This window comes from Scyliorhinus canicula, chromosome 15, assembly GCF_902713615.1.
Source record: "Scyliorhinus canicula chromosome 15, sScyCan1.1, whole genome shotgun sequence".
In the NCBI taxonomy this organism is placed as follows: domain Eukaryota; kingdom Metazoa; phylum Chordata; class Chondrichthyes; order Carcharhiniformes; family Scyliorhinidae; genus Scyliorhinus; species Scyliorhinus canicula.
In genome coordinates this window covers 129,432,900-129,456,863 of record NC_052160.1, presented here as the reverse complement: position 1 = coordinate 129,456,863, position 23,964 = coordinate 129,432,900, and the positions used below count along the sequence as shown (strand labels likewise).

Here is a 23,964-nt window from a genome sequence, read left to right as displayed (position 1 = left end):
GACCGATTGGTTGAGACCAGTCATGTGACGGCTCTCCGATTGGTCGAGAGGCTGAGTTAACCACGCCTCCATACCAAGGTATAAATAGTTAGAATGCCCGGCGGTCGTCCATTTAGTGTGGTCGACCGCAGGGCTAAGTTTTAGCTTATTAGAGCCTAACTTTTGTACAGCAACTCGTCTCACGTGCAATTGATGGCCCATCAGCGTATTCGTTAGCCGGCAAGTACTTTCTGGAAACTTTCCCCTTCTCATTCCCTACATTCACTATGGTGACAAGGTCCTTGGACCAGTAATCCAGCGGCCCAGGCTAATACTCTGGGGACATGGGTTCCAATCCCACCACAGCAGCTAGTGGAATTTAAATTGAATTAATAAAATCTGGAATATAAAGCTAGTCTCCGCAATAGTGACCATGAAATTATTGTTGTTTGTCATTAAAAACCCATCTGGTTCACCAGACTCGGAACCAAGATGGCGCCAGAGGGAGGCGACTTCTTGCAAACTGTGCCTGGCATACCCTCTCCTTCCCTATGTACGGTGTACATTGTTTGTACAGCATGCAACAAACAATACTTTTCACTGTATACTAATACATGTGAGAAAAATAAATCAAATTTAAAAAAAAACCCAAATAAAATCAATGTTCTTTGGGGAGGGAAATCTGCCGTCCTTACTGATTCTGGCCTACACGTGACTCCAGACCCACAGCAATGTAATTGACTCTCAACTGCCCCGTGAAATGGCTGAGTAAGCCACAAGGGCAATTAGCGATGGTCAATGCCTACACCCCATCAAAGAACAAAAAAGTATTTTAAAACATTTGATCATGGAATGTGGATGTTGCTACCAAGTCCATTACATATTGTCCATCCCCTGTTGAGAATTTGTTGGGGCAGGAAGTTAATTTATTTGCGTGAAAGTGGCAGTGTCACAGCAAGGGCCTGTTAGAAGCCCTGCCCAATATTGAAGTTGATGGCACCGAACATTAAACGGGGTGTATAATGGGAGGGGGTGAATGCAGCAATGGGATACTGCCCAAGGCACGTTTCTACATCTCTGACTCTGTCAGCTGACCCCCTGGAATCCCCTCCCACTATCTCACCCAGGTACTTGCTCTACTTGTGTTGGCCTATGTGGAAAGGGCTGGACTTTTTACTTTAGTTGGTGGGAGAGTTGAGCAGACTTTTCTCCTCATCAACTACTCCCTCCACCCCGTTATCTCTTGATTATGGTTGTATTTTCAGACCTGGATGGAGGTTCATCTCATAGAAACATAGAAAATAGTGGCAGGAGGAGGCCATTCGGCCCTTTCAGCTTGCTCCGCCATTCATTATGGTCATGGCTGATCATGCAACTCAGTAGCCTGATCCCCTTCGTCCCAAGTGCTGTATTGGACTGCTTCTTGAAAATATGCAATGTTTTGACTTCAGCTACTTTCTGTGGTGGTGAATTCCACAGGCTCTCCACTCTCTCTGGGTGAAGAAATTTCTCTTCATCTCTTTTCTAAATGGCTACCCCATATCCTCAGACTGTGACCCCCAGTTCTGGACACCCCCACCATCGGGAACATCCTTCTTGAATCTACCCTGTCTAGTCCTGATAGAATTTTATAGGTTTTTATGAGATTCCCCCCATCATTCATCTAAACTCCAGTTCATGTTCAGGATGGGTGTTCCCTCACCTTTCCCATGGAACCACAACACGGGGGTGTGGGGAGCGATGAAAATATGCTGTCTTGGATTTCGGTAGGAGATGCTAACTCTTCTGGAGTTGTTCATCTCCAGGAATTTAAAATGAATCTTGGACATTGCTGCCAACAATTTCCTGGAAGAAATGTCATTGGAGCATTTTTGAAAAGACTATCTTTGCATTTCCTGTTTTTTTCTTCTTTTTTTAAAATGTAAATTAAGAATACCCAATAATTTTTTCTCCAATTACGGGGCAATTTAGCGGGACCAATCCACCTATCCTGCAGATCTTTGGGTGAAACCCACGCAGACATGGGGAGAATGTGAAACTCCACACGGACAGTGACCCAGGGCCGGGATTCGAACCCGGGTATCTTTGTATTTCCCTTGTGCAATTCTATTTTACCAAAAAAATGTTGGGGGAAAATCATCTTTGACTGACAGAAAAGAATCCTCCGGCCAGGTGAGGAAGTGTTTGTGTACTTGGCGGATTTGCACGTGAGGTGACTAACAGCAGGAAAATTGGGTTGTGCTTGGAGTGGAGGGGACCATGCATTGAAGCCTCGAATGTCCAACTGTGTTTCCAATATTACAACAATAATTATGGGTGGGATTTGACTAAATAAGCCCCATAACAAGCGTGTTTAGCTGCATGTTTCCCGGCGCTCGCAGCGTCAAGAAACATAATTCTATAAAACCGCGGGAAACATACGGAGCACCGCTTTGTACACTGAGGAGCTCTGCTTGTTGGAACTCTTCAGTCTAGCGAGAGATCGGGATGCCAGCGATCCCTGGCCCCTCCACCCCCCCCCCCCCCCCCCAACACCAGCACAGGGCATCCGCATCCTGATCGCTACCGTGCAAAGAATGCCAGCCTGGCACCTTGGCAGTGCCAACCTGTGGCAGTGCCCACACCAGCTGGCAGTGCCAGGCTTTTACCCAGGTGGCACTGCTAGTGTGCCAAGCTGACACTGCCAGAGTGCCCAGGTGGCATCAGCAGTGTCAGGGTACCACCCTGCCCAAAAGGCATGCACCTGGGGGCCAATGATCCCCTGGAGACCACCCCGAGTGTTGTTCCGTCCCCATTTGTGCGGACCAGTGCTAAATGTCACTTGTCCGATCTCGTGAGGCATTTCGTGCCGGGTAGATCTCTGGAGCGGGGTCTCCCGGCTTCTATTGGCCACGCTGTGCCGCGGTGAGCTGCTTCTGGGCGCATCACAGCCGTCCGATTGCACCCCACATTTAGCAAATAACTCAGTTGGCTGTAAATAACTTGGACACACCCCGAGAAAGATTGTGAAACATGCTGGAAGTCTGTCTTTCTCTTCTTCCCCTTTCTCTTTGCTTCCTTCTCTTCCTCACTCCTTCGCTGTTGGTCAGACTCTATGTGAAGGTTGGAGACAGATCTTCTCATGAGCTTATAATGCTTTCTGTAAGCAAGAAACCCCCTTCTGTAGGCGGTATAGAGTTAGTTATCAATGGAAAATCAGCTCGCACTCTCCAGCTGTGTCACTGGTGATAATAAAGCAATTCTTTAAATAGGTTTGAGAGGAGACGTGGGTCTATCGCAGGTCAGATCTGAGAAACATCACGACACAGAGTAGTGTGAATAAAAACAAGCATCTATTTTTTTCTCGTTCTTTCCCCCAAGTCGAAGTATCACGAGATAGATTCAAATAAGGACGGTTGTTCGATCTATATTGACCTTTTCATAGAAAGAAAGGACCCACAAACCAAGAGCAACAACTTGCATTTATATAGAATCTCTAACTGTGAATGTTTTTGTCTGAAATAAAACCTGATGCCATGTCGAAGCAGGAGATGTTCAGAGGGATGACTAAAAGTCTGGTTAAATAGAGAGGCTTTCAGGAGCATCTTCAAGGAGTTTGGACAGGGAATTCCAGAGCTTAGCTCCTTGGCGACTTAAGACGCAGCCGTCCGTGATGGTGCGAAGGGAGTGGGGAATACGCCCAAGAGGCCAGAAGAGGATGAGCGCAGGGATCCCGGATGAGCACAAGGCTAAACGTGGTCACAGAGGCTGGGAGAGGGCAGGAATACAAGGATGAGAAATTAAAATCTGAGAATTTGCCGGACTGGGAACCAATGCAGTTCATCACCGGGGTGATGGGATTTGGTGCAAATCAGGATATGGGCAGTAGAGCTTCGGGCGGGAGCTAAAGTTGGAGGGTGGAAAATGGGAGGGAAACCAGAAAGGTATTGGAATAGCGAAGTCTAAAGATAACAAAAGCATTGACTGACGGTTATCAGATTGCTGCTCTTGGGAGCTTGCTGTGTACAAATTGGCTGTCACCGTTCCTACTTTACAAAAGTGACCACACTTTTTAAAAAAGTTCTCGGTTGGCTATCGGATGATCTGAAATCTTGTGACGTGCTGGATAAATGCCAGCTCTTTTGTAACTTCCTGCTCTCGTACTCTCTCTTGCCCTCTCCCTCTGCAGGCTGCGCCCCACACCTGGGGTAAATGGGGTTTTCATTCCCCCGCCCCCATTTGTTTCCTATCCCTCGCTTTTCTGTTCCTCTGGAGCGATGATGAGTTTCAATATTGGTTTGTTCTGTGTAAAATAAAGCACAACTGGTTTGGGCGAAGGTCACGCATTCAGTTAACCGAGCTTCCAGCGTTGAGCCTGTGCTTTCAATGGTCCCGTTCAGTGACGGGGGAGGGACTGTTGCTGTGTGGAGTTCTCTGGGATGAAAAGTATTTGTGGGTTTATTTTTCTCTTCTCAGCTACTTTCCTCCCCTGGGGTTGCTGAGGTACGTTTTATTGTGATTGGTATCCAGCCCCTGGTCCTAACTGTGCAGAATCCAGAAGAGACTAAAACGTAGAAACCAAGTGACTAAGGACTTCCCTAATTTCCCATTTTTTGCTCTTTTCTGTTTCAGTTTCCAACTTAAGAATGTGCTTCATGTTCCATTTCTTTGCATGACTGTCGGTTAAAACCGCTCACGCGTTTCATTTGCATCGATGAGTGGTTGTTGTTCGTTGACCCGTGAAGTCTCCAGGTTATCCCCTCCACTTTTATTGAGAGATTTGGCCAGTGGCCTTCGTGAAAGGGAAGACTTGCATTTCGATGGTGCTTTTCACAATCTCGGCACATCTTGCAGCCAGCTTTCAGAGTGTAGTCACTGTTATGCTAAGGGAAAAGCCGCATCCAATTTGTGCACAGCAAGCTCCCACAAACAGCCAATGCGATAATGACCAGATCACAACCTGTTTTTTATGGTTGATTATTGAAGGGTAAATGTTAGCTGGGACATTCCCCTGCACATCTTCAAAATAGTGCCATGGGATCTTTTTACTTTCACCCAAGAGGCAGATAGAACCTCGTTTTAATGTCTCATCGCATGACGGCATCTCCGAGAGCGAAGGTTCCTCTCCAAGTTCCTCACCACTCTGACTTGGATATATATATATAATAATAATCTTTATTGTCACAAGTAGGCTTACATTAACACGACAATGAAGTTACTGTGAAAAGCCCCTAGTCGCCACATTGCGGCGCCTGTTCGGGTACACAGAGGGAGAATTCAGAATGTTCAAATTACCCAACAAGCACATCTTTCGGGACTAGTGGGAGGAAACCGGAGCACCCGGAGGAAACCCACGCAGACACGGGAGAACGTGCAGACTCCACACAGAAAGTGACCCAAGCCGGGAATCGAACCTAGGACCCTGGAGCTGTGAAGCAACAGTGCTACCCACTGTGCTAGCGTATGGCCGTTCTGGACCTTCCTCCCTAAGGTCCAGCACAGTAGCACAAGTGGATAGCACTGTGGCTTCACAGCGCCAGGGTCCCAGGTTCGATTCCCCGCTGGGTCACTGTTTGTGCGATGTCTGCACGTTCTCCCCGTGGGTTTCCTCCGGGTGCTCCAGTTTCCTCCCACAGTCGAAAGACATGCAGGCTTGGTGGATTGGCCATGCTAAATTGCCCTTAGTGTCCAGAAAGGTTAGGAGGGGTTATTGGGTTATGGGGATAGGGTGGAAGTGAGGGCGTAAGTGGATCGGTGCAGACTCAATGGGCCGAATGGCCTGCTGCACTGTATGTGCTATGTTCTAACAGCACAGTGGGTATACCTACACCTCCAGGACTGCAGTGGTTCAAGAAGGCACCTCACCACTATCTTCTGCAGGGTAAATAGGGATGGACAATAAATGCTGGCCTAACCAGCGATGCCCACATCCGTAAATGAATAAAAAAAAACTTCCTCAGTACGGCACCTTCGAATAACGGGATCCCTGAACTAAATAATAAGTCATATCCTGTTGATTTTATTAAATTCTGTGGTCTAAATAAGATCACCATGTTTGACGGATGCGTGGGTTGGGGGAGCAAGGTTACAGAGCCAGGGGTCCGCATCAGACTTGCATTGCTTATTGAGGCGTGAACACTGGAACTGAAAGGTGGGTGTGGGACTAAGGTGGCCCATTCTATGTGGTTGGCTGTTTCCCCTGAGCTTTGCCATTGGAATACTGGGCAACCTGGGCGACTGGCTTCAATGCAGGGAATTGTCAGGGTTAAAAAGGAAAGCTGGTCAAACCAGGAAGCACAGATCGGCTGGGGCCGAGCTTAGTTTTAGCAAAAGCTAGTAAATTATTGCGAAGTGGAAACCTGCGGAAGTGAGGGCTGTGGCAATGCAGGAGACTTCTCCACTCGCATAGACTCTCTCACAGGCACAGGCTCTCTCCCAGGGATCCGGGTTCAATTCCGGCCTTGGGTGACTGTGTGGAGTTTGCACACTCTCCCCATGTCTGCGTGGCTTTCACCCCCACAACCCAAAGATGTGCAGGTTAGGTGGATTGGCCTTGCTAAATTGCCCCTTAATTGGAAAAAAAAATAATAATTTGGTATTCTAAATTTAAAAAAAAAAGATGTATATCCCTGGACATTAAGGGACAATCTAAGTTAGATTATGGGGTTACGGGAAAAGGCGGAGTGGATGTGGAAGTGGACATGGGTAGAGTGCCCATTCGACAGGTTGATGCAGACATGGTGGGCCGAATGACCTCCTTCGGCACTTAAGGATTCTGTGATTCTCTCTCTCTATGTCTGTCTGTCTGTCTCTCTGTCTGGGCTGGATTCTTCCCACCCCACACGCTGCAAGATCACCTCAGGCGAGATGCAGAACATGGAAACGTCCATGATCTTGGGCGAAATTCTCCGGTCGGCGAGCGGGCGTGGCCGGAGAGTCCCACCCTATGTCTTTCACTCGCTCTTTTGGGGTTTTATTTTGCTTCTTTCCCTCTATTCCATCTCACTCTTGCCTTCCGAGTCAGAAGGTTATGATTTCCACTCTCATTCCAGCGACTTGAGCACAAGAATCTCAGTCCCGGTGCAGAGCCAGGGAGTGCTGCAGTCAGGATGGGCTCCTTTCGTGGGTTGGGGGGGGGGGGGGATTCTGATAAAGTGGATCAGGATAAACCTTTATTACTGTCAGGAGAGTGAATAGCCAGACGGGTCGGATTTAAGGTAATTGCCAAAAGAATCGGAGGTGGAGGTGAGGAGCCATTTGTTTTCCGCTGTGTGAGTTGTAATGATCTGGATTGTACTCTCTCCGAGGGCGATGGAAGCAGATTCAGTCGTAACTTTCTAAAGGGAATTGGATAACTACTTCAAAAGAGATGAAAGAATGGAGGGACTGTGGCTAATTGGCGAACTCTATTAAAGGGTTTTACAAGCACAGTGTGCCAAATGGTCTTCTGACGCAAGAGTCTATGATTCTAAAGATATAAAAACCAACGGCAGTGGTGGTGACCATTAAATAGTCGCTCTGGAGGCTGCAAGATTGAAACGTTTCCACTGTTAGGAGTTGAGAACTGCAGCAACAGGAAGTGGCCATTAGGTTCCACAAGGCCATTGCTAATTTTAACCTGGAGATCACGTGAGCAAGCACTTCCTTCAGATACCCATCTGAGAAATATCAACATGACGTGTTCCTCCATGTGGCATTCTGGATCAGATTAGCAAGGCCGCCGCTCATGGAAGCACAACTAGGATTTAGGAAGAACGATGAACAGCCCCCACATTGAGAGAACAGAAAGCTGTATTAACACAGTGTCGGTTCATGACCTGAGGATATCCCAAAGCTTTTCTCAGCCAGTGCGTTTTGGAGTTTAATATGTCACTATTGTAAGTAAGAATCTTAAGCAGTTAAGTTGCTGCTGTAGCCCCTCCTATATCATCATGAGAAACTGGGGTGCAGGAAGGTGCGATTGGAAGAGCACCTGGGTGTCCGAGGGTTGGCATGGACTAGATGGGCCGAATGGCCTCCTTCTATGCTGTAACTTTTCTATGGTTCCATGAAAAGATGGAGAGTAAGGGCAGCACGGTGGCCTAGTGGTTAGCACTGCTGCCTCACGGCGCTGAGGTCCGTGGTGAATCACAATCTAGTAATTCACACTGTGTTATATTGTATGTGTTGTGTTCTTGTAAGCTCGGTATACGAGCAGTTGCGCGGCTCTGCCCATAGGGGGAGATGAGTTTGTACTGGGCTCCACCCTTGGCTCTGCCCATGGTTCCACCCATGGCTCCTCCCACTAACCGGAAGTATAAAGCTTTGCAGTCGTGAGCCTGCCTGCCAGTTCATCTCGTCGCAGGCAGGCTCTGTTGTAAGACTATTAAAACCACTGTTCACTTCCAACCACGTGTCTTGTGAATTGATGGTCACATCAAGGTCCCAGGTTCGATCCCGGCTCTGGGTCACTGTCTGTGTGGAGTTTGCACATTCTCCCCGTGTTTGCGTGGGTTTAGCCCCCACAACCCAAAGATGTATAGAGTAGGTTGATTGGCCACGCTAAATTGCCCCTTAATTGGAATAAATAATTTGGGTAATCTAAATTTATTTTTAAAAAAGATGCAGAGTGAAAGATGCCACTGACAAAACGATGCCAGTGCAGACATGGGAACAGGAAGAGACCATTCAGTCCCTTGAGCCTGTTCCATCATTCGAATAGATCATAGCTGATCAGTACCCCAGGACATGTGCTTGGCTCCATACGCACTCTCCCTGACTAGAACTTGTCTTTACCCCTGTGCTGAGGGACTGGCTGCCACAACCATTTGGTTTAAATTTTTCCTTTGTTCCAAAGGGTAATTAATGCAGGAAAAAGCGTCCTCAACGAAGATCAAGCTGCCCGAGAAATCGTGAGCGTGGAGAAGAGGGTTTGCAAGAACAGCACTGTGGCCAAGACAGCCAAAGATGATGAGAGCACGGGCAAGGTGAGTGATTGGTGTCCACAAAGGGGAGGAGTGAAAGCCATTCAGTCCATCTTGCCTGATTCATCCCGAAAGACACTGCAGAGCACGCCACCCCCCCCCCCCCCCACCCCAACACATAATTTGATCTGTTTTCAAGCGATCCAGTGTATTCTCCTTCTCATTGCCTCTCAGAATCACAGTATCTTTACATAAGACTCGACAGAAGTAGGCCACTCGGCCCATCGAGACTGCTCTGCAATTCAATGAGATCATAACTGATCTGATGTGATAATCCTCAACTCTGCTTTTCAGCCTTATCCTCATAACCCTGGATTCCTTTACTGATTTAAAAATCTGCCTATTTCAGCCTTGACCATACTTTTTAAAAAAAAAAAATTTTTATTGAAAAATTTTGAATTCATACAACAACATCGAACCATAATAAAATACCAACAATAACAATAATGATAGCAATCATAAACATTCGCCTCTCCTCAATGAACAACACAACATATTAACAACAACTTAAATTAACACTATCTTTGAGCCAGGAAGTCCAGAAAAGGCTGCCATTGTTTATAGAACCCTTGTACTGATCCTCTCAGGGCAAATTTGACCCTTTCCAATTTTATAAATCCCGCCATGTCACTGATCCAGGTCTCCACACTTGGGGGGCCTCGCATCCTTCCACTGCAGCAAGATCCTCCGCCGGGCTACTAGGGACGCAAAGGCCAGGACACCGGCCTCTTTCGCCTCCTGCACTCCCGGCTCCACCGCAACTCCAAAAATCGCGAGTCCCCACCCTGGTTTGACCCTGGATCCAACCACCCTCGACACCGTCCCCGCCATCCCCTTCCAGAATTCTTCCAGTGCCGGGCATGCCCAGAACATATGGGCGTGGTTCGCTGGACTCCCCGAACACCTGGTGCACCTGTCCTCACCCCCAAAGAACCTACTCATCCTAGTCCCGGACATGTGGGCCCGGTGCAGCACCTTAAACTGGATGAGACTAAGCCTCGCACATGAGGAGGAAGAGTTGACTCTCTCCAAGGCATCCGCCCAAGTCCCGTCCTCTATCTGCTCCCAAAGTTCCCCCTCCCATTTAGCCTTCAGCTCCTCCACTGACGACTCCTCCACCTCCTGCATTACCTTGTAAATGTCAGACACCTTCCCCTCTCCGACCCACACCCCCGAAAGCACTCTGTCCATCGCCCCCTGCGAGGGCAGCAAAGGGAACTCCTCTACCTGTCGCCTAGCAAACGCCTTTACCTGCAAGTATCTGAACATGTTCCCTTGGGAGAGCCCAAATTTATCTTCCAGTTCCCCAAGGCTCGCAAACCTCCCGCCAATAAACAGGTCCCTCAATTTACTGATGCCCACCCTTTGCCACCCCCTAAATCCCCCATCATTGTTCCCCGGGATGAACCGATGATTTCCACCCAATGGAGCCTCTATCGAGCCACCTGTTTGCCCCCTATGCCGTCTCCACTGTCCCCAGATTCTTAGGGTTGCCGTCACCACCGGGCTCATGGTATACCTCTTAGGAGAGAGCGGCAACGGCGCCGTTACCATGGCACCCAGGCTCGTACCTCTACATGTCGCCATCTCCATTCTTTCTTCTCTTCTCCCCCCCCCCCCCCCCCCCCCCCCCCCCCCCCCCCCCCCCCCCCCCCCCCCCCCCCCCCCTCGCCCCCATCACCCATTTACGCACCATTGACACATTGGCTGCCCAATAGTACCCCAAAAGGTTGGGCAGTGCCAGCCCGCCTCTATCCCTCCCTCGCTCCAGGAAAACCCTCTTCACTCTCGGAGTCCCATGTGCCCACACAAAGCTCAAAATACTGCTAGTCACTCTCCTAAAGAAGGCCCTGGGGATGAAGATGGGCAGGCACTGAAAGAGGAACAAGAACCTCGGAAGCACCGTCATTTTGACGGACTGTGCCCTCCCCGCCATCGACAATGGCAGCATGTCCCACCTCTTGAACTCCTCCTCCATCTGATCCAAGCCTGGTGAAATTATGCTTGTGAAGAGTCCCCCAGTCCCTGGCCACCTGCACTCCCAGGTACCTAAAACTCTCCCCTGCCCTCCTAAGCGGGAGCCTACCAATTCCCTCCTCCTGGTCTCCAGGGTGCACCACAAACACCTCACTCTTGCCTAAATTTAGTTTATAGCCTGAAAAGGTCCCAAACTCAGCTAGCAGCTCCATCACCCCCGGCATCCCTCCCACCGGGTCCGCCACATACAGTAACAGGTCATCGGCATACAACAATACCCTATGTTCCTCCCCACCTCTCCACCTCCCTGAATCCCTCAACGCCATCACCAACGGCTCGATTGCCAATGCAAACAAAAAGGCGGACAGGGGGCAACCTGCCTGGTCCCTCGGTAAAGCCGGAAGTACTCCGACCTCCTCCCATTTGCGGCCACACACACCATCGGGGCCTCGTATAGCAGCCTCGACCATCTAATAAACCCTTCACCAAATCCAAACCTCCCCAACACCTCCCATAAGTACCCCCACTCCACTCTATCGAAGGCCTTCTCTGCATCCAGCGCCACTACTATCTCTGCCTCCCCCTCAATCGCCGGCATCATGATGACATTCAACAATCTCCGCACATTCGTGTTCAGCTGCTTTCCCTTCACAAAACCTGTCTGGTCCTCATGTACAACCCCTGGCACACAGTCCTCTATCCTGGTGGCCAGGATTTTTGCCAGCACCTTGGCATCCACATTGAGGAGAGATATGGGCCTGTATGAACCACACTGCTGGGGGTCCTTGTCCCTCTTTAAGATTAACGAAATCAGCGCCCACGACATCATTGGGGGCGAACTCCCCCCTTCCCACGCTTCATTAAGTGTCCGCACCAGTAGCGGCGGGGTTTATGCGGCGTATGTTGGGCCGCATTCCGGACCTGGAGGCGAGGGGCCTGATCATGGGGGGGGGGACTTTAACACAGTACTGGATCCCCCATTGGATAGATCCAAGACCCGGACGGGTAGGTGGTCGGCGGCGGCTAAGGTGTTGAGGGGATTCATGGACCAGATGGGGGGGTGGACCCTTGGAGGTTTGCGAGGCCAAGGGCCAGGGAATACTCGTTTTTCTCCCATGTACATAAGTCCTACTCGAGGATTGATTTTTTTGTCCTGAGCAGGGGACTGGTGTCGAGGGTGGAGGAAGTGGAATACTCCACCATTGCCATTTTGGATCATGCCCCGCACTGGATGGACCTCGGGCTGGGGGAAGAGAGGGACCAACGTCCGCTCTGGCGCATGGAGGTGGGGCTGCTGGCAGATGAGGAGGTGGCCGGAAGGGTTCGGGGGTGTATCGAGAGATACCTCGAGGCCAATGATAATGGGGAGGTTCGGGTGGGGACGGTCTGGGAGGCATTGAAGGCGGTGATGAGGGGGGAATTGATCTCTATCCGAACCCATAGGGAGAGGGGGGATCAGAGGGAAAGGGAAAGACTGATAGGGGAGATGGTGCAGGTGGATAGGAGATATGCGGAGGCCCCAGAGGAGGGATTGCTGGGGGAGAGGCGTAGCCTTCAGGCCAGATTTGACCTACTGATGACCAGAAAGGCGGAAGCTCAGTGGAGGAAAGCACAGGGGGCGGTGTATGAATACGGGGAGAAGGCGAGCAGGATGCTGGCACACCAGCTCCGGAAGCGAGACGCGGCCAGGGAGATTGGGGGAGTGATGGATAGAGCTGGGAAGGTGGTGCGGAGGGGGGTAGATGTCAATGGGGTCTTCAGGGACTTCTATGGGGAATTGTACCGGTCTGAACCCCCGGTGGAGGGGGGTGGAATGGGGCGCTTCTTGGACAAGTTGCGATTCCCGAGTGTGGAAGAGGAGCAGGTGGAGGGACTAGGGGCGCCGATCGAGCTGGAGGAGGTGGTTAAAGGGATAGGGAGCATGCAGTCGGGGAAGGCGCCGGGGCGGACAGGTTTCCGGCTGAATTCTATAAAAAGTATTTGGACCTGTTGGGCCCCCTGTTGGTCCGGACCTTCAACGAGGCAATGGAGGTGGGGGCTCTGCCCCCAACTATGTCACGGGCGCTGATTTCCTTGATCCTGAAGCGGGACAAGGACCCTCTGCAGTGTGGATCATATAGGCCGATTTCGCTGCTGAACGCCGACGCTAAGCTGCTGGCAAAGATCCTGGCCACTAGAATAGAGGATTGTGTGTCTGGGGTCATACATGAGGACCAGACGGGGTTTGTGAAGGGAAGGCAGCTGAACACAAACGTACGAAGGCTCCTCAACGTCATTATGATGCCGGCTGTGGAAGGGGAGGCGGAGATAGTGGTGGCATTAGACGCGGAGAAGGCCTTCGATAGGGTTGAGTGGGCGTACTTGTGGGAGGTGCTGGAGAGGTTCGGGTTTGGGGAGGGGTTTATCCGGTGGGTGAGGCTGCTCTATGAGGCCCCGATGGCAAGTGTAGCCACAAATAGGAGGAGGTCGGAGTACTTTCGGCTGGCCATGGCACTGAGGGAGTCAGGGAACTGGAGGGGCCTGGTGCGGTGTGGGGAGGAGCATCGAGTGTCGCTGTACGCGGACGACCTGTTGCTGTATGTGGCGGACCCGGTGGGGGGGATGCCGGAGGTGATGAGGATTCTTAGGGAATTCGGGGGTTTCTCGGGGTATAAGTTGAACCTGGGCAAGAGTGAGGTGTTTGTGGTGCATCCGGGGGATCAAGAGGAGGGGATTGGTAGGCTCCCATTGAAGCAGGCAGGGAAGAACTTCAGGTACCTAGGGGTCCAGGTGGCGGGGAGCTGGGGGGCCCTGCCCAAGCTCAACCTCACAAGGTTGGTGGAGCAAATGGAGGAGGAGTTCAAAAGGTGGGATATGTTACCGCTGTCACTGGCGGGGAGGGTGCAGTCCGTCAAGATGACGGTGCTCCCGAGGTTTTTGTTCCTGTTCCAGTGCTTCCCCATCCTTATCCCGAAGGCCTTTTTTAGGAGGGTCAACAGGAGTATCACGGGATTTGTGTGGGCGCAAACCGAGGGTTCGAAGAGTGTTCCTGGAACGAGGCAGGGATAGGGGGGGGCTGGCGTTGCCCAACCTCTGTGGGTACTACTGGGCGGCCAACGCAGCGATGGTGCGTAAGTGGGTAATGGACGAGGAAGGGGCAGCGTGGAAGAGGATGGAGGCGGCGTCTTGTGTGGGCACGAGCCTGGAGGCACTAGTAACGGCGCCGTTGCCGCTCCCTCCAACGAGGTATACCACGAGCCCGGTGGTGGCGGCTACCCTCAAAATTTGGGGGCAATGGAGACGGCACAGGGGAGAAATGGGGGGCTCGATGGAGGCCCCGAAACGGGGGAACCATCGGTTCGTCCCAGGGAGCATTGATGGTGGATTTCTGGGCTGGCATAGGGCAGGGGTTAGGAGGTTGAGGGACCTGTTTGTGGAGGGGAGGTTCGCGAGCTTGGGGGAGTTAGAGGGGAAGTTTGGCCTCCCCCCGGGGAACATGTTTTGGTACATGCAGGTTAGGGCGTTTGTCAGGCGGCAGATGGAGGGGTTCCCCTTGTTGCCCCCACGTGGGGTACGGGACAGGGTGCTCTCGGGGGTGTGGGTTGGAGGAGGGAGGATTTCGGACATATGCCGGTTGATGCAGGAGGTAGACGAGGCCTCGGTGGGGGAGCTGAAGGGTAAATGGGAAGAGGAGCTGGGTGAGGAGATTTAGGAGGGGACGTGGGCGAATGCCCTGGAGAGAGTGAATTCCTCCTCTTCCTGTGCGAGGCTTAGTCTCATACAGTTCAAGGTGCTGCATAGGGCCCACATGACTGGGTCGAGGACGAGCAGGTTTTTCGGGGACGAGGACAGGTGTGCTAGGTGCTTGGGGAGCCCAGCGAACCACGCCCATATGTTTTGGGCGTGCCCAGCGCTGGGGGAGTTTTGGAAGGGGGTAGCAAGGACGGTGTCGAGGGTGGTGGGATCCAGGGTCAAGCCAGGCTGGGGTTGGTTCTGGCCTTTGCGTCCCTAGTAGCCCGGCGGAGGATCTTGCTCCAATGGAAGGATGCGAGGCCCCCAAGCGTGGAGGCCTGGATCTCGGATATGGCGGGGTTCATTAAATTGGAGAGGGTGAAATTTGCCCAGAGGGGATCAGTACAAGGGTTTTTCAGGCGGTGGCAGCCTTTTCTGGACTTCCTGGCGGAACGGTAGGGAAATAGGCCGACAGCAGCAGCAACCCGGGAGGGGGGGGGGGGGGGGGAGGGAGGGGGGTAAGGATTGGGGGGAGGGAGAACTGTGCACGTGGGTTTGTGGAGGGTGCTATCTCTCTCTTTTTTGTTTTTTTATGTTTTCGTTTTCTTTTTCTTTCTTTTTGTTCTTTCCTTTTGTTTGAAGTTGCTCTTGAAGCTGGGGGGGTGGTGGTATTGTTCATGGGGTGTTGCCGCGGTTGTGTGTTAATAGAGCTAAGATGTTTATATTTTGTATTTTGTAAAAGTTTCAATAAAAATTATTTTTAAAAAAAGTGTCCGCACCAGCAAGGGGCCCACTAGGTCCACAAACTTTTTATAAAATTCCACCGGGAACCCATCCGGCCCCGGCGCCTTCCCTGATTGCATCTGCCCCCTCCCCCGTCGACTAGCCATAGCCCGTCGACTGCCCGCCCCAGGCCAGCACCCCCCCCCCCAATCTATCCCTCCTCCAGGCACCGCTCCAGCGTGGGGAAGAACCAGTTAAGGCCCCCCCCCGTCATCGTTTCCACCCCCCAGCCCCGCAACGTGGGAAACCAGAGGAAAGCCCGCGCTTTCGCACTGCCCCACCACACCCTTCTGACGCAGCTCCCAAATACCAGCCCCACTCCATACCCCCAACCCGACATAGAATACAACAAACCCCCCCAACCCTCCCCGCAAGATACAAAACTCAAACAATGCCCCACAACAAAAAACAGAACAACACCCCAATAAATAACCATATCAAAATTACAAAAGTACAGAAAAAGGGAACACAGCAACAGCAGAAACCAGCAATAAAGTATTACAGCCGACCCCCCAACCCCTAGGTCGAGTCCAGCTTCTCCGTCCGCACGAAGGCCCACGGTTCCTCCGGGAAATCAAAATAATAATGCCGGTCCAAATAAGTTACCCACAGGCGCGCAGGCTGCAACATTCCGAACTTTATCTTCTTCTTGTAGAGCACCTCTTTCGTCCGATTAATCCTGGACCGCCGCTTAGCCACCTCCGCACTCCAATCCTGGTAGATCCGTACTACCCCATTCTCCCAATTGCTGCTCTTCACCTTCTTGGCCCAGAGCAGCACACACTCCCGATCACTGAACCGGTGGAACCTCACCAGCACCGCACGCGGGGGTTCATTCTCCTTAGACCTCCTGGCCAGTACCCTGTGGGCTCCCTCCAGCTCCAAGGGCAGATGGAAAGATCTGGCCCCCACTAGCGAGTTCAGCATCGTAGCCACGTAGGTTGTCAGATCCGACCCCTCCAGCCCCTCCGCAAGGCCCAAGATCCTCAGATTTTTCCGCCTCATGCGGCGATCAAGCTCCTCGAAGCAGTCCTGCCACTTCTTGTGGAGTGCCTCGTGCCCCTCCACCTTATTCACGAGGACCACGGCCTCCTCCTCTCGTTCAATGGCCTGCGTCTGCAACGCCTGGATAGCAGCACCCTGGGTCGTCTGCATCTCCGAGAGCCTTTTGTGCGTTTCCTGCAGAGAGCTCAGTACCTCAGCCTTGAAATCTGCAAAACAGCGCAGGAGAGCAGCTTGTTGCTCCTGGGCCCACTGCTTCCACTCCTCTGGTGCTCTGCCGGCCGCCATCTTGGATTCCTTCCCATGTTTTTTCTGGGGAGCTGCTGCCGTTTTTTTCCCCCTTTCCACTCCGAGTTCGAGTCATGAAATGCGGAGAAAGTCGATCAGCACACCTTCTCCCACCGGGAGACTTCGAAAAAATTCCGTTTTGGGCTCTAAAAAGAGCCGAAAAGTCAGTTTGAAACGGGAGCTCCCAAATGTGCGGCTTCCTACGGCATCGCCGCCACCGGAAGTCAGCCTTGAACATACCTAACGACCCGACCTCTGCAACACTAAAGAATTCCATAGATTCACTCCCCTGTGAGAGAAGAATTTCCTCGTCATCTCTATCTTAAATGTATGCCCCGTACTCTGAGATTATGCCCTCTGCTCCTAGACTCTCCCACAAGGAGAAATAACCTCTCAATGTCGACCCTGTTGAGCCCCAGTGCAGAGAGAGGCCATTTGGCCCATCAAATTTGCACTGGCAATCTGCAAGAGCATTCTACCTAGTCTTACTCCCCTACCTTATCTGATCTAGATATTTGTTTTGCCTATTAATGACGCTTTGAATTTACCTGTTGCTAGTTTGTGCCTTTGCCCTTTGGCCAGTTGTCACCGCCCAGTTGTGGTCAGTTTGATCTTTTACTTTCTACCTTCATCATGGGAGTATTTTGGCCAAAGGGTAAAAACAGTTGCGAAATGAATTCTGTATTAATAAGACCCGCCTGTTGAAAGTCCGGACTTAGCAGGCAGTTTTGGTCCTCATTGCCTGGTTAGTGCCTGTGTTGGGCTTGCAGATCCGCGTGCAACTCCAGTAACGTGTCATTTCGTTCCTGGAGCTGTCTCTCCATGAGAGTCGCCAGTCTCTCGCTTGGATTTCAGGGTCACCTCAGCACTCATTCTCTACAAGGACTCCTCCGTGACACAGACTATGGCCATCCGGGGTCTCTGCCAGATCTCTCCGCACATCCCACTGGACATCTGGCATTTGCCGTCTTATGGATGATACCAGAGGCTCATCATCCCCCTCACACTCGGCAGTCCTCCAATTGCTGGAGTCGTGGACACTCGCAACCTCCGCCATCTGTTCATGTGAGTCCTCACCGCTAGGCCCTAACAGCTCTCCCAACATGGCACTGGACACCAGCGTGAATGTATTTGCACTGGCACAGGGTGATGATAGCTGGTGTGTCACACGTGCACCCTCCAATGTCTTGGATGTCATGGAGTTGGCGGGGGGGGGGGGGGGGGGGGGGGGGTGTCATCTGCCTCTGGCCCTGACGGACAGTTCATCTGAGGGATGGAAACAATGGGTTACATTCATTAGTCACATTGGCATCCCGGTGCATGCCTGCCTTCACGATGGGGCGTAGTTGTTCTGATGGAGCAGCACCTCCGTCATCCCCTGAATGTCACACGTTTCAGCCTGATGGACTCTTACCACCCTCAGAGATGCCAGCCTCTCTGTGGCCAGACGACCTTCCCCACCCACTGGAGCTCCCAGCTCATGGCTGGTTAGGATTTCCAGGTTTGGCACCCTCCCATCAGTAGCAGGTTGCTCTTGATTATTGTGGCTCTGTTTCAACATGATGCCAATGTCCTTTCCCCTGGTACGTCCTGCAAAGCTTCCAACCAGCTAGAAAAGTGCAAGGAACCTGAGGATTTCACCTAAAGAGAGCATTTCTGGAATAAATGTTGATGTCTTGCACATTTCAGTAGAAAGTCTGCTGGTGTCCCGTCCCCCCCCCCCCCCTCCCCTCACAGTTTCAGCACCGATGAACATAAAACGGTGAATATCCCTTTAAGTGACATCTGAATTTGAAGTGTATTCCATTATACCATGTTTAATCCCTCGTTGCTGGTCATTGTTAGGAGAGGGTGTTAGGAGCAGCACTAGCCACCAAAATGCCACACAATCGTTTTGAAGATTGCCAGCAGGTAAATGTCAGTCAGCGCTTTCACGAGGCGTTGTTCCTGATGCAAGAATCAACTCCTTCCCCAAGATGGTGTTTTACGTTAAACGTGAGTTAAGCTAGTATTTCAGTTCAGGGCCCCCATCTTGGCTATCTGAGAAGATTGTTAACATCTGATTGTGCTGCTGACAATAGAATCATAGAATCACTACAGTGCATAAGGAGGCCATTCGGCCCCATCAAGTCTGTACCGACCCTTCAGAATGAGCACTCTACCTTTGTCCACTCGCCCTGGTCCCCATAACCTAACCTTTAAAAAAAAATTTAGAGTGCCCAATTTATTTTTTCCAATTAAGGGGCAATTTAGTGTGGCCAATCCACCTACCCTGCACATCTTTGGGTTGTGGGGGCGAAACATTTGCATGTCTTTGGACTGTGGGAGGAAACCGGAGCACCCAGAGGAAACCTACGCAGACGTTGGGAGAATGTACAATGTCCCAGGGCCGGAATTGAACCGGTTCCCTGGTGATATGAGACAGCAGTGGTGACCACTGTGCCACCCTGCCACCCCAGGATCAGCCTCCCGATCTCTTCCCTTTAAGATTTGTGTCTCCATTCTCTGCACTGCATACAATTGCACTGAGACACTCACAGCATTCAACGTGACGTGACTGGGTGTTAGAAAAAAAACAGGCAAACCAGAGATTTACCACAGAGTAGACCCAGAGAACTGATCTCTGCACTGACTGCACATCCTTATTCAGAATGCATCGATCAATATACCTCAGCCAGACCTTCAAACATGTCAACCGTGTCTTGGACGTAACCCTCTCTCCTCGAGTCCGTAGGTTAGAAGTTTGAACCCCGTCCAACAGGGACTTGAGACTGTAATCCATTCTGACATTCCAGTGCAGCACAGAGGGAGTACTGCATTGTCAGAGGTGTCACTTTTAAGATGAGATGTTTTTAGAATGTTGTGGGTTCCTCAAATCACCGACACAAAGGACTTCCAGCAACGGTAGTTTATTATTAAGCTAAACAGCTACATACGATACTTGTGCTCTGCGCGATATCCCGGGGATAGCTCCCGCCACTTGACCTCTGTAGCCACGTCATCACTTTCTCACGTGACCATTTGGTCTACAATGTTGAGCTGAGGCATGAGCTGATCTCCTGGTGGCTGAAAATGATCCCGAGGCACTATTTTGAAGATGAGCAGGGGAATTGGCAATTCTGTCTGGTGTCCTGGGCCAACCAACAATTACCATATATAATGTAAAAAAAAACCTAGTCCATGTTGCATTGCTGTTTGTGGGATCTTGCTGTGCTTCCTACAATGCAACACTGGAAAAGCACTTCATGGTTGTAAAACCGTTTGGGACATCCTGAAGTTGTCGTAGGCATGATTGAAAAGCTTCTTCCGATTGTCATTAATATGATATCGATAGGGTTGAATTTGTAAGGAATCTCTCATTGCTCTTTGCGTCCAATGAACTACTTTTGAAGTGTGGTTACTGTTATAATGTAGGAAATACAGCAACCAATTTGCAGACAGCAAGCTGTCACAAACAGCAATGTGATAAATGGTTAGGTACCTGGTTTGGTAAGGTTGCTTGGAGATCAGAAACCGAGGAAGGCCCCATATAATTTGTAATTCAGTGAATAATAAATTGGTTCTTTTTCATGTTTTGTATTTCAAGGAGAGGGACGGACTTCAGTTCCACTACTGGGCTCTGTTTGACGGCCATGCAGGGGCAGATGCAGCTGTGATGGCTGCCAGGCTCCTTCACCTTCACATCTGCGAGCAGCTGCGAGACATTGTTGACGTCCTGCGAGATGGTGATGTCCCGCCTCCGATCAGTCTGACCAGCAACGCTGGGGTGGTAACAGAAGGCGGTGCCAAGAGCGCCCCGCATCAAGGAGACTGGGAACCCCCAACTGACAGTGAGTCACGGTTTCTGCTGGAGAAGGAAATCTCGCACGAGTATCTCATTATCGGTGCAATAGAGAATGCCTTTCGACAGATGGTAAGCTTCCCTGAGGGAGCCTGCTCTCTCTTTAGTCAATACTGAGGGGGGGGGGGGGTAGGAGGTCTGGGTTTGGGGTGGCTGGGTGTGTGGGGGGGGTTAGGGGCTGGATGTAGGAGGGCGAGGGGCTGGGTGTGGGGGTGGGTGGGTTGTGGGGGGGGGGGCTAGGTATGGGGGGGTTAGGGGCTGGGTGTAGGAGGGCGCAGGGCTGGGTGTGGGGATGTGTGGGGTGGGGGGGCAGGGCCGGCGGTGTTGGAGGGGGGGGGGCTAGGTATGGGGGGGACAGGGCTGCGGGTGTAGGGGTTGTCTAGGTGGGGCAGGCACGGGAGGGTTGGTGGTCTGGGTGTGGGTGGGGCTGGATGTGGAGAAGCAAGGCCGGGGGCTGGGTGTGGGGAGGGCGGGGCCTCGTGTGGGGGTGCGCGTTTCGGGGGGGGGGCTGAGCTGGTTGAGTGAGGGGGCCGGTGGTGGGGGGAACCGGCTAGGTGTGCGGGGGGGCTGGGTGTGGGGGTGGGGTGGTGTAGATTTGTTCTGAGGGTCTCGGGTCACGGGTTTCTGTGTGTGATCTGATGACCGGATTTCTTTTTAGGACCAGCAAATTGAAAGAGAACAAAACTTGCACGGATATCTGGGGGGCTGCTGTGCGCTGGCAGTTGTGTACTTACTGGGGAAAATCTACGTCGCAAATGCGGGTGACAGCAGGTATGAAACCCACCCCCTGTAGCAGATTGGATCGTAGGCCAATGCCCTCTGCTGCTTGCCACTCCTACCTTGCTTAAGTGTCAGCTGGTGCTGAATGAATACCACGGTCTGAAAGTTGTGGGTTCCATTCCAGAGACTTGGGCATAAAGTCCAGACAGACGCTCCCAGTCGTGTACTGAGACAGCGCTGTCCTGTCCGATGTGCCATCCTTCAGATAAGATGTTGCCCTCTTGAGGTGGATGTATGAGATGATTTGATGCTATTTGAAGAAGAGTAGGGGAGTTGCACCCAATATCTTGGGAACATTTATCCCTCAATTAACATCACTAAAGACAGAGAATCTGGTTGTCATTACATTGCTGTTTGTGGGAGCTTGCAGTGAGCAAATTGGCCGCCACATTCGCCATAATACCCGAGTGAAGACAATTTAAATGTATTGAGTTGGCTGTAAGGCATTTGGACATCCTCAATTCATGAAAGGGGCTTTATAAATTCTTTCTAAGGGCAGCACGGTGGCGCAGTGGTTAGCATTGCTGCCTCACGGCGCACTGGTCCCAGGTTCGATCCCGGCTCTGGGTCACTGTCCATGTGGAGTTTGAACATTCTCCCCGTGTTTGCGTGGGTTTCGCCCCTACAACCTAAAAGATGTGCAGGGTAGGTGGATTGGCCATGCTAAATTGCCCCTTAATTGGAAAAAATGAATTGGGTACTCTAAATTTAAAAATAAATAAATTCTTTCTAAACTGGAAACTTGAATTTCTCGACTGTTGCGACTGGTTAACTGGTCGCTAATCTTGCTCCTGTTCTGTGGGATCTGACTGCACTATGTGTTGCTGTATTTGCCTGCATGAGAAATCAATGCAAACGTTGTGTAATCTGATGTGTTTAAGCTGTTTAACAGAGGGTCTAAAATGTACATCACGGTAAAAATGTGCTGACTTACTGGAGACATTGCTGAATATTTTGGTGGCCAGAGTGAAATACTTGATTTACCATCACGGATGGTTAGTAAAAGATTCTCTGCTTCCATCCCCAGCCTGCCCCACATAAATGTGATATGCTGTGCGTCACAATAAATTGTGGTTCACCTGGTGAAGGAGCTAAGCTCCTAAAACTTGTGATTCCAAATAAACTTGTTGGACTTTAACCTGGTGTTGTCAGAGTTCTTACTGTGCCCAACGCCGGCGTCTCCACATCAAAACTGAAAAAGCTGGAGGAAGAATCAGACTTGAGGCAAAAGCATATAACAGCACAAAGACGAGTGGCAGGTCAGATGATTGGTCGGAAAATAAAGAATGGCAGAGAATGACTGAAAGGTTAATAAGGGGAAAGAAATTTGAGCATGAGCGGAGGCTAGCTAGGAATGGAAAAACTGATAGCAAGAGTATCTACAGGCATCTAAAAAGGTAAAGAGCGAGTTGGTCCTCTCGAGAGTGAGAATACGGAGTTAATAGAAGATTACAAGGAAATGGCAGATGAACAAATATTTTGCTGCTTCCTTTACAAAAGCCATTCCAGTCATATCTGTAAATGAGGAACTGGAAGGGAGAGAGAAACTTGGTGAAATTACAATCACCAGGGAAGCTGTACTGAGCAAACTGATGGAGATGCAGCTGACAAGTCTCCAGGGTCTAAAAAGAGGTGGCTATTGATGTATTGGTGTTTCCATAGTAACTTCATTGCAGTGTTAATGTAAGCCTACTTGTGACACGAATAAAGATTTATTATTCGAATTTTCCAAAATTCCTTAGGAAAGGTTCTATTAGACCAGAAAGGAACAAATAAATCCTCTCTGTTCAAGAAACATAGAAAATAGGAGCAGGAGGAGGCCATTCGGCCCTTCGAGTCTGCTCCTCCATTCATTATGATCACGGCTGATCATCCAACTCGATAGCCTAATCCCGCTTTCCCCCCATACCCTTTGATCCCATTTGCCCTAAGTGCAATATCTAACTGCTTCTTGAAAACATACAATGCTCTGGTCTCAACCACTTCCTGTGGTAATGAATTCCATAGGCAGACCACTCTCTCTGGGTGAAGAAAGTTCTCTTCATCTCTGTCCTAAATGTGGTTTACCTCGTATCCTCAGACTGTGACCCCTGGTTCTGGACACACCCACCATCGGTAACATCCTTCCTGCATCTACCCTGCCCAGTCCTGTTAGAATTTGATAGGTTTATATGAGAGCCCCCCTCATTCTTCTGAACTTCAGTGAATACAATCCTAACCGATTCAATCTCGCCTCATACGTAAGTTCTGCCATCCCAGGAATCAGTCTCTGCGCTCCCTCTAGAGCAAGAACTTCTTTCCTCAGATAAGGAGACCAAAACTGCCCATAATATTCCAGATGTGGCCTCACCAAGGTCCTGTATAATTGCAGCAAGACATCCCTGCTCCTGTATTCGAATCCTCACGCTATGAAGGCCAACATACCATGTGCCGCCTGCTGCACCTGCATGCTTACCTTCAGTGACTGGTGTCTGAGGACACCCAGGTCTCGTTGCACATTCCCCTCTCCCAATTTATGACCATCCAGATAATTGTCTGGTTTCCCGTTTTTGCTACCAAAGTGGATAATCTCGCATTTCCCCAATTTATACTGCATCTGCTATTCATTGGCCCACTTACTCAACTTGTCCAAATCACACTGAAGGGTCTCTGTATCTTCCT

The 23,964-nt window shown here is 50.8% G+C and overlaps 1 protein-coding gene across 2 annotated transcripts in view; it reads left to right on the top strand.

The window, feature by feature from the left end:
• LOC119978291 (protein phosphatase 1H-like) overlaps positions 1 to 23,964 on the top strand; it is a 55,066-nt gene that overhangs the window by 15,730 nt on the left and 15,372 nt on the right. For both annotated transcript variants that reach the window (XM_038819804.1, XM_038819803.1), the window contains exons 2-4: positions 8,795 to 8,924; positions 20,269 to 20,595; positions 21,182 to 21,294. In XM_038819804.1, the coding sequence (XP_038675732.1) occupies positions 8,795 to 8,924; positions 20,269 to 20,595; positions 21,182 to 21,294 (570 nt within the window). The remainder of the gene's footprint in view (positions 1 to 8,794; positions 8,925 to 20,268; positions 20,596 to 21,181; positions 21,295 to 23,964) is intronic.